The sequence below is a fragment of the Thrips palmi genome, unplaced genomic scaffold, assembly GCF_012932325.1.
Source record: "Thrips palmi isolate BJ-2018 unplaced genomic scaffold, TpBJ-2018v1 HiC_scaffold_15, whole genome shotgun sequence".
Classification (NCBI taxonomy): Eukaryota; Metazoa; Arthropoda; class Insecta; order Thysanoptera; family Thripidae; genus Thrips; species Thrips palmi.
The window spans coordinates 13,565,320-13,575,026 of NW_023144624.1; the positions used below are offsets into that span (position 1 = coordinate 13,565,320).

A 9,707-nucleotide genomic window follows, 5' to 3' on the forward strand; every position below is an offset into this window, starting at 1 on the left:
AGGGCACAGCGAGCAGGCCGTGTGTGCCCGGAACAAGGCCGACAAGGGCCCGGACCAGGACCAGGACCAGGCCACGCATTGTGTGCCGAGGCGCTTGGGAAAGGACACACTTATCTACGCGCCGCCGTCTGGGCGGGCATGCAGTCCTGCAGGGCTTGGCGGGGCGCGCTGCCGAGCGCCGTGCGACCGGGGGTAGGCAGCCCAACGCGCACCACCGCGAGCTGGGCTGCCCGGCGGCTGCCTGCAGGCTGTGGCGCTGCGTTCGCGCCTCGCTAGCGTCGCCCGGGCAACTCGCGCAGGTCTAACGATGACACTCGACCCACATTGCCTGATGGCAAATAGACAAGTGTCTGCTTTGATTGACAGGGTGACACAGGGCACGAGGCAGCGCGCCGAAGATAATTTCCGATGCACTCGACTCGGTTGGTGGGTCGGTCGGTTGGCAGGCGACAAAGCAGAGATAGTATTCCAATCGCAGCAGTAACCAAGGGTCGGCATCCGCGGCCACTGCCCTCCAACGGAAGGCGTTCTGAAATTTCATACAGGATTTCTGTAGTCCAGAGTTCCAGTGCGGATCTAGGCCGAAGACAGAGTCAAACCCGCGTTAGACTGAATTTTTCTGGTGCCGCTTTAAAATTCATCCGCTTGAATCCGCTCAAAATCCATTATAGTGAAAAAGATGCCCTAGAGGAGATGCTCCAGGAGATGCTGTCTTGAGTCAACATGTTTCAGACTGCCTGTGACCGCTGCCTGGTTTCATGACTCTAAAACACGGGGATAACTGCACACAGTGATGCAAACAGACAAAGGTCTCGATAGGTGTACAGTCGGCTCATCTGGAGGCGTTTGCCGCACTTCGCGGGCTTATCTCTGTATCTGGTCCTCGAAGAACAAGTTGGGACGCGGCGTATAAATATGCCGGTGAACGCGCAAACCTCTTCTCAGCCTCAACATGTGGAAGCTCCTGACTGTGCTTGCGCTGGTCGCGGCGACGGCCGTGCAGGTAAGCGCGGGTAGCTTCGATCGCGTTTCAACGCCATCGTTTGCTTTGGGCTGGGTGAAATGGACATCAGCTTTGGTTTACTTTTCCCTAGGCCGCCTATGAGGATGTTCAGCCCAAGCTGCACGCTTCGCAGGCCAAGTCCGCACCCCATGACGGTGAGTATACTGTGTTGAACTGATTTCGTTCTGATTCTGTTTCGGTTATTACCGATTAAAATAACTTAACTTGACAGCGCCCCTGCGCATCGTGAACGGCGACGAGGCCACGCCCGGCCAGTTCCCCCACCAGGTCGGCATCGAGATCGACCTGGTCGACGGCCGCAAGGCCTTCTGCGGCGGCTCCATCCTCACCGAGCACATCATCATCACCGCCGCCCACTGCGCCGAGTGAGTACAGACCCGTACAGCGCCGGGCCGGTGACTCGCGCGGCGCTAGGTTTCTCATACCCACCACGGCACAGGCACGGCACGCAGTTCCTGATCTGGGCCGGCGCGCACGAGATCGACCAGGACGGCACCCCGTACATCACCAAGAAGAAGCTCGTCCACGAGAAGTTCGGCTCCGACGGCGCCGTGGCCAACGACATCGCGCTGCTCTACGTCCGAGAGGAAATCAAGTTCAGTGAGTGTTTCGTTCGCGTCGATGTGGTAGTCGTCTTCGTCGTCCCTGCCTTCCTTGATTCGCCACTGTGCTCCATGCAGACGACCGCGTCCAGCCCATCAGACTGCCGTCCGCCGAGCAGGCCCAGGACTCCTTCTGGAAGGCGCAGGTCACCATGAGCGGCTGGGGCCTCACGCACACCAGTGAGTTGACCGCCTCTTTGTCAATGTTTTGCACGTCGCCTTCTTGTTCAAACCGCCCTCCTTGTTGTGCAGGGGACGAGAAGAAGAGCCCCGTGCTGCGCTTCGTCACGTCCCGCGTCGTCAGCAACCTGTACTGCAGGGCGCGCTTCTTCTTCCGCTACGTGCAGAAGACCAACATCTGCGTGTCCGGCTGGTGGGCCAAGGGCACCTGCCAGGTAAGCGGCGCGGGCCTCGGTGACGTCGGCAGCGTCGATGACGTCGCCGCCGGCCGCGCTCTAGTTGAGGCTTCCTGTCCGCAGGGCGACTCCGGCGGCCCCATGGTCGTCTACGAGGCCGACGGCAAGCCCACCCTCATCGGCCTCACGTCCTTCGGCGTCGGCCTGGGCTGCGCGGCGTCCTGGCCCAACGTCTTCACCCGCGTCACCTCCTACCTGGACTGGATCGAGTCCAGCATCGAGCACCTCAGCCTCGCCCGCTAGGCCAGCCAGGCTGACGCGGCGGCGCCGCGGCGGCTAGATCTGAATAAACACGTGCAAACAAACTCTCTGGTGGTTTTGTCAGTCACTCGTTTAGATGTCTGCCTTCGCCTCCGTCTGCCGTGCCGGCCGTGCCGAGTACCTTCGGGCTTTCCAGAAGTGCCGTGGCCATTCATGGCCCTCCTTTCCCGTGTGTCCGATAGCACTGTCACACGTACACGGGAACGACACACGCTTGGACACACGCACATGGCGCGCGCGCCTACACAGCCCCGTTCCCTAGGCTTCCTGTGGGGCTGCCGCGGCCACTGACAACATCGCAATTTAGCTGCGTAGCGGCAGCCACGCCCCCACGCCCCTTCGGAGGAAAATAGACTCCTGAACGCGCCCGGAAGTGAAAGAAAGCCACGGCGATGGCGTGCAACGTCACTGCTGGAGGTAACTGAGGCAGAGACCATAAAGATCGGCTCCACGACGCATGCATAGCGCTGTCGTGAGTACGCTCTCTCTCCTTTCTTCCCAGTAAACCACGGTCGAGCGGCGGAGCGCGGCCTCCGCGGTGTCCTCGCGTCCTCGCGGGAGCGAAGGCTGCGGGGTGGTCCTGTGATCTCGTCCCGATGCCTCGCGACTTCCCTGGCCCCTGGTCCCGGGGGCCGGGCGGTGGGGCGGCGGGGCGGCCCAGAATGCTCCGTCCTGCTCTCCAAAGGGGGTGCACTTTGTACACGGGACGCCTCAAAGCAAAGCGGAGAGAAGACGAGGCAGACGGCAGACGCGGTTCATTGCTCTGTCTCTCTCGCACCCAAGTGCGACGCAGACGACGACGAAGCGACTCGTCGAACGGGAGCCTCTTCCACTGCGCCTTGCACTGTCAGTGGCGTGCGCAGGGGGGGTCATGACCCCCCCTTTGGCCACTAGACAGCCGCCTGGAAGGTAGGCAAAAAGCGTCACTTTCCCCCTGTAAGTAGGCAAAAAGCATGGCCTGACCCCTCCCTTTCAAAATTTCTGCGGACGCCACTGTGCACTGTGGGGCGCCTCCGCGGGTGCCTCGGTGTGCTGCTAGTTGCTTCACGCCAGGCTGAGTCAGAACAGTGCCGGTCACTTGCTGTCTCTCTCGCACCGCGGCGGGGCGGGCCATGAGTGCGAGAGAGACGGAGCGTCGAAGGCGGCGTTCGGAATCACTCACCTGCAGGTGGTCATTTCGGTTCGTTGTCCGCGTGCTTCCGGCGTCCCTGGCGTCCCGATAGCGCGTCAGCATGGCGGCGGCATGGCGGCGGCGCGGCCCTTTTAAGCGGCCGCCGGAAGCCGCGGCCGCGACAATGTGGGCCGCCTCCGCCGTGTGCGTCGTCGGCGTCGTCGGCGCGGTGCTCGCCGCCGCGGCGTTCCAGGGCGCCGACGGGCAGGTGCGTAGCGCGCCGCCGAGGCCGCGGCCGCGGCCGCGACGACCGTCTTGAGCATTCTTGTCTCGCGCAGGAGGAGATCGACTGGAGGAGCGTCCGCCGCATGACGGGGGAGCCGGCGCGCCTCCTGGAGCACGTCATGGACCTGGAGATGGAGGGCGGCGACTACGACGAGCTCAGCAGCAGAGGTGAGCAGTGCGGAGCAGGGCCGACGGGGACAACAACAACAAATTTAAAACGTTTTAGTGGAAAATTGCCTTTCTCAACCTTTACGTCCGCTATGGGACACCACTGCTCTGCCCCAGTTCTGATTGAGTGTCTGTGCGCCCCGGTTGCAGTGCTGGACGCGCGTTCCGGCCGGTCCGACTCGCGCATCGTGTCGGGCACGGAGGCCGAGCCGCACGAGTTCCCCTGGCAGGTGGGCATGATGATCCGGGACGCCAACGGCTCCATGTTCTTCTGCGGCGGATCCCTCCTCAGCCAAACCTGGGTCCTCACCGCCGCGCACTGCGCCGAGCCGTGAGTAGGGTTGAAAAAAAGGCTCCACACTGGGCACGCACAGTGGGCCAGAAGACCGGTGGAGGCGGACAAAACTCTAGACGCGTTTTGAGCTCCAGAGTCGCTAAATGGGACTCGAACCGAGCGTGTGACCCCATCAATTGATTGCTCTCCGAACGAGGAATCCATTGGTGGGGTCACACGTTCGGTTCGAATCCTGCTTAGCGACTCTGGAGCTCAAAACGCGTCTAGAGTTTTGTCCACCTCCACTGGTCTTCTGGCCCCATGGCACGGCGACACTCTAGCTACTCGGGCTAATTTCACTGGTGTATTTCAGCGGTGACCATTTCACCATTATTCTGGGCGCGCACCGCATCCGCGAGCACGAGCCCAGCCAGCAGCGTTTCACAGTGAGGAAGTCCGACGGCGTGGTGGTGCACCCCGACTGGGACTCCAAGGAGACCGTCAACGACATCGCCCTCATCCCCCTGCCGCGCAAGGCCGAGCTCAACGGTGCGTACGCTCAGGACAGCAAAGGGTTTTTGTTCGGGCCGAGTGCTGTATTGGCAGTGTGTCCGCAGGGTACGTCCAGCTGACGAGGATCCCCTCCAAGGCGCGGGCCGACGCCCCCCTGTGGAACAAGAACGCCACCATGACCGGGTGGGGCAAGCCCAGCGACTGTGAGTCAGACAGCCACTTTCTATCGCCCAGTCTGTTTCCGGTTTTTGCACGGCTTTGTTCTTTCTTCTTGCCTTCTTGCTCTTGGCAGCGGCCGGCTCCATCTCGGACGTGCTGCGCAAAGTCGTGACCCGCATCGTCTCCAACTACTACTGCAACTTCCGGTACATGTTCATCATGATCAAAGACACCAACATCTGCGCGTCGGGCTTCTCCGGGAAGAGCACCTGCAATGTAGGCCGGCCTTCGCTCCAGAAAACGCTGCCCGCGAGATGAAGCGGCGGCACCGGGAATTGAACCCGCGACGTTCTGCTTCCAGGGCGACAGCGGCGGCCCCCTGACCGTGCCCGACGACGACGGCAAGCCGACGCAGGTGGGCATCACGTCGTTCGGCATCGGGCTGGGCTGCGAGAAGTACTGGCCGCCCGCCTTCACCAGGGTCACGTCCTACCTCGACTGGATCGCCGACGTCACCAAGGGCGGCTTCCACGACACCAGCGAGCTGGGCCCGCTGCAGAGCGGCGACGCCGCCTAGGCCTAGTCTGTAGTTAAGTTATGACTGTGGTACTTGTAAGTGTTGTTTTAGACGTAAGGAAATTTGTATTGTTTGCAAAAGTATACGAAAGTTTGACGAAAACGCCGCCAGTGGTTTCCTGGCGGCAATGCGACTTGTCCGTGTTTCCCCGCCACACGTGGCCACTCTGTGGTGTATCCCGGGTTATCTCGGACCACCGCGGGCTGCAGCCGCCAGCTGCCTTTAAGGAAAAGTCGCCTGGCGGTCTAGGACCAAAAATAAACCTCGCGCAACACACACCCACCTTCCCCTTCCATTCGATGAAGTAGCTCCACGCAGCCGTTAAAACTTCTCACTCCGTTCAGTAAAACCTAAGGCACGAAACACGGAAGCACTTCGCAAGGAGATTCAACGACCCTCGGTGACGAGCATGGCGGCAGCATGGAGACATCCATGGTGGCAGGCTGGTCCCGAACAAGGCGTCTGTCGGTCTCTCTCGCACTCGCGGGTCGCCGCGCAGGGGTGGGAGAGAGACAGGGCGACGACGCCGGCTGGAGTGAATGAATGAATGAATGCACAGCGGTCCGCGGTATCGAGGGCGGCACGGCGGTGGTGAGTCACTGCACTGGCGTACGTGCCGCGGGGCCGCGCGGGGCAGGGCCGGGCCGGCCGGGTTCCCCCGCCACCTCCTGGCACGCCGATGGCAACGCCACTGGCACGCGGCTCAGTGACGTCACATGACGGGGACGCCGACAGATTTCACAACTTTGGTGCCGGAGTGGCGGAGCGCCCCCCGGGAGCAGTGATGCAGCTACTTGTGCAATCCGCATGCAAGATGGAGCGCGGAGTGGCGCGGAGGGCGCAGGGCGAGTCTGCTTCAAATTCCAGCAAGCTGCTCTCCGGGGGCCCAACTTCCGATAGGGCAGGTAGTCGAGCCGGGCAGGGCAGGGCCGCCGAGAACAACAAAAGAAGTCCTGAAGCACCTGGGGGCTCTCGTCTCGCGAGGAACGGATTCATCCCGCGTTTTGCGCGGCGCGGGGCGCGGGGCCGCGAGCGGAGGACAACTTTATTTCGTTCTGCGCCCCGGGCCGACCGCCGCGACCGCCGCGACCCCGACCTAGTCCAGGCGAGCCGAGACCCGGCGGCGCCGCAGGGTCACTGACGTGCGGCTGTGCCCGGCTGTGCCGTTCTGCGGCTCTGTCGGGATGCTTAATAACGCCGTGCGTAATGTCGGAGCCTTCCTGGAAACTCCCGCGCGCCCACGCCAGCCTCGCCGTCCTGCCCCCCACCTTCTCTGACCGCGGCCGTCGCGAACAGTCTCGTTCGCGCCGCCAACATGAGCAGCACTCGGCTGGGCGCGGTGGTGCTCCTCCACGTCCTGGCCGTGCCCGTGATGGCCGTGCCGGCCGTGCCGGCCGAACTGAGGCCCTACCATTGGTCCTACGCCAGGATCATCAGGGCCGTGGAGGGCCCCAGCGACAGGTACGCATGCTGACCCTGATGCAAGCGGCCGAGAAAACGGCAACGGAAATCGACAGACAGAGGATTCGAACCCGCGCCGTGCCGTTGTGTTGCAGTGGGGACAGTCCCAGCAGCACCCAGTACCAACTGCTGGCCAACCTGCCCACCGTCAAGGAGGCCCCCTCGGAGGAACCTAACCTGCTGCCTCAACCGGAGCAGTGCGACGACTGCACCGCGGGGACGACGCCACAGCCACGTAAGTTGCGCAAGCGGGCGCGTGTTTAAATCACTGGAATCGCTGACGGGTTGCCTATGCGGCCTTGCCGGGCCTTGCAGATAAACACACAGGACGTGCCTGACGTGCCGCCCCGAGCTCCCCGTTATCTTTTCGGCTGTGCTCATAGACCCGTTCTCATTCCCCCTCTTTTTTAGTGCGATTTTCCACGTGTTGATTCGCGCGTTCATTTCATTTTGTGTTCCTTCCAGTGGACTCGGGGCGCGTGAACACCCTGATGAGGTTCGACGGCTCCGGGTCGCGGCCGCTGCCCGGCCAGTTCCCCTGGCACGTCAGCCTGCTGTACAGGGACACGCCACTGTACTCCTGCAGCGGCTCGCTCCTGTCCAGCGAGTGGGTCCTCACCGCCGCCAACTGCGTCTACGGGTGCGTTCAACTACAGCAACTGTGGCGTCATGTTTGTCACAACAACAACAACAACAACAACAACAAGAACAACAACAAAGCTACAACATTTTTTAATGTTTTTTGTTGGTTTTTTTTTAGCTTTGATTACATGATGGTGAGACTGGGCTCGTACCGGCCCAGGGCGGAGAAGGAGAAGTTCCGGGAGGTGCTCAACTCGACGCACTTCGTGGTGCACCCAGGCTACCGGAAGGGGACGCCGCGCCACGACATCGCCGTCGTCAAGCTGCCCGTGCCCGTGCGGCAGCTCAACAGTAAGCGCCAAGCGAACGCGGAGCGAGCAAACCCGTCTCCGTGGCGCGTCAGGGCGTTGCGGGAAAAACAATTAAACGTCTGAATTGATTGACAGGCTTCGTGCTCCCGGTGCGCCTGCCCAGCCTCAACCACTTCCTGACGACGTACGCCGGCAGGAAGGCCATCCTCAGCAGCTGGGGCGCCAACTTCCCCGGTAAGCAGTGCGGCAGCGCACAGTGGGCCAGAAGACTGGTGGAGGCGGCCAAAACTCTAGACGCATTTTGAGCTCCAGAGTCGCTAAATGGGACTCGAACCGAACGTGTGACCCCACCAATGGATTTTGCTCTCCGAACGAGGAATCCATTGGTGGGGTCACACGCTCGGTTCGAGTCCCCTTAACGACTGTGGAGCCGTGTGGAGCTCAAAACGCGTCTCGAGATTTGGCCGCCCCCACCGGTCTTCTGGCCCACTGTGCAGTGCCTCCTTCATCCCCTGGGTTTTGTTTTGCGGCGCGGATGTTGACGTTTGCCCCGCTTTGCTGTCCAGGCCGTCCCGGCACGTTCAGCTCCTCGACGTCCCTCGTCTACGTGGCCGAGACCATCCTGCCGAACGAGCAGTGCGCCAAGAGCTTCGGCAACCTGACCACCTCGGCGACGCTCTGCACCACCACCACGCACTTCACCAACGGCTCCCTGGTGAGCGCCGACGTCAACTCAAAAATGTGTTGGTTCTCGTTCTCGCCAAGCTAATGTGCTGCTTGTCGTCCTCCAGGGTGACTCCGGGGCGCCGCTGGTGCTGCAGGAGGGCGGCCTGTTCATCCAGGTGGGCATCCTGTCCTTCGCGTCGTCGTCGGGCTTCTCGGCGGGCCACCCCGCCGGCTACACCAGGGTCACGTCGTACTTGTGGTGGATCCAGAACGCCACCGGCATCGCCCCGGGGCCGGACGTCGTCTGACCCTGTTCTGACCCGGGGCGGGAAGGAAAGGAATCCTCGCTCACGACCACGAAGCTCGTCGCGGCTTTGGGCACCAACTGTGATATAACTTATTGAATTCTGATTGTATATTTGTAAATAAATGAACTTGTTGTCGAGAGCCTCGGACATTAATGAACGTTAACAACCCCTCCCCACCTGCGGCGCCCGAGCGGTTTAAATTTCAATACACGGCGCGTCGCCGCGTCGCCGGGAGATGGTCCCTGATTGTTGTCCCGGCCGTTGTTTACCTCGAGCTAACCTCGCTAAAGTCTCGCGCCCCGCCGCAGGCACGGCGGCACGGCGGCACCGGCGGCCGGAGAGGACAGCGACAAGCAAGACACGGACAAAAGCAAGTATCGGCTTTGTTGTCAGTGAAACGCGAAAAACCGTTGCCGGCCGCTCGCCGCGCCGGCGGCGCGTTGATTCATATTCACTAATTAGAATCGACGACGAGCAGCAATTAGCCAGTCATGTCCGACAATGGGAGTGGCGGTGCGGGCGGCGCGGCCCCGGACGAGGGCGGCGAGGGAGAGCCTCCGGAAGACGCCCCGCTGCCGGAGCAGCCGGAGCAGGTACAGTGAAAGGGAAGGGGGTTTGGGAACGAGTCGCAGTGTCCGCGAAACCATAAAAGCCCGATTAATGACTTTTATTCCCGCGGCCCGCCAAGGAGCCCGTCGGCGCGGACGAGGCTCCGGATGACGCGCCGGAAACGGAGGAACCGCAGGTAGGGCCACTTGCAGGGGGTCTTGGCCAGGGCGTAACATTTAGTGAGATTTTGGGTGCCTTACTCTCGTAAATGGCCCGAGATAGTGAAAAGTTATGCACAGAATTTTATCGCACGCGGAACCAAACTCACTCGGCCGCCATATGTACAGGACGCCGCCGGCCCCAGCGCGCCTTCGAGCAGAAGGGCGAGCAGGACGGCGGGCAGCCAGCAAGGCAGCCAGGGCAGCCAGAGACCCAGCCAG

The 9,707-nt window shown here is 62.0% G+C and overlaps 2 protein-coding genes across 2 annotated transcripts; both read left to right on the forward strand.

The window, feature by feature from the left end:
- Positions 1 to 860: 860 nt before the first annotated feature.
- LOC117641408 (collagenase-like) lies at positions 861 to 2,350 on the forward strand. The gene is made up of 7 exons (XM_034378697.1): positions 861 to 1,003; positions 1,095 to 1,158; positions 1,236 to 1,389; positions 1,464 to 1,624; positions 1,705 to 1,806; positions 1,879 to 2,021; positions 2,106 to 2,350. Exons 1-7 carry the CDS (start codon positions 953 to 955, stop codon positions 2,283 to 2,285), a joined length of 855 nt encoding a protein of 284 aa, XP_034234588.1. The 5' UTR covers positions 861 to 952; the 3' UTR covers positions 2,286 to 2,350.
- A 1,399-nt stretch (positions 2,351 to 3,749) lies between these two features.
- LOC117641282 lies at positions 3,750 to 8,857 on the forward strand. Its single transcript, XM_034378465.1, has 14 exons — positions 3,750 to 3,867; positions 4,018 to 4,198; positions 4,515 to 4,690; positions 4,759 to 4,857; positions 4,947 to 5,089; positions 5,175 to 5,384; positions 5,746 to 5,825; positions 6,606 to 6,851; positions 6,947 to 7,086; positions 7,317 to 7,491; positions 7,612 to 7,784; positions 7,880 to 7,978; positions 8,311 to 8,459; positions 8,536 to 8,857. The coding sequence occupies exons 1-14, from the start codon at positions 3,783 to 3,785 to the stop codon at positions 8,716 to 8,718; spliced, it is 2,139 nt and encodes a 712-aa protein (XP_034234356.1). The 5' UTR covers positions 3,750 to 3,782; the 3' UTR covers positions 8,719 to 8,857.
- The last annotated feature ends 850 nt before the right edge of the window (positions 8,858 to 9,707 follow it).

Bases quoted from the DNA above. Each gene is read 5' to 3' on its own strand.
- LOC117641408 (XM_034378697.1), top strand. From the start codon at position 953: ATGTGGAAGCTCCTGACTGTGCTTGCGCTGGTCGCGGCGACGGCCGTG. The intron at 1,390-1,463 runs GTGAGTACAGAC...ACCACGGCACAG, and splicing joins ACCGCCGCCCACTGCGCCGA to GCACGGCACGCAGTTCCTGA. The intron at 1,807-1,878 runs GTGAGTTGACCG...CTTGTTGTGCAG, and splicing joins CTGGGGCCTCACGCACACCA to GGGACGAGAAGAAGAGCCCC.
- LOC117641282 (XM_034378465.1), top strand. From the start codon at position 3,783: ATGACGGGGGAGCCGGCGCGCCTCCTGGAGCACGTCATGGACCTGGAG. The intron at 4,691-4,758 runs GTGCGTACGCTC...GTGTGTCCGCAG, and splicing joins GCGCAAGGCCGAGCTCAACG to GGTACGTCCAGCTGACGAGG. The intron at 4,858-4,946 runs GTGAGTCAGACA...TGCTCTTGGCAG, and splicing joins GTGGGGCAAGCCCAGCGACT to CGGCCGGCTCCATCTCGGAC.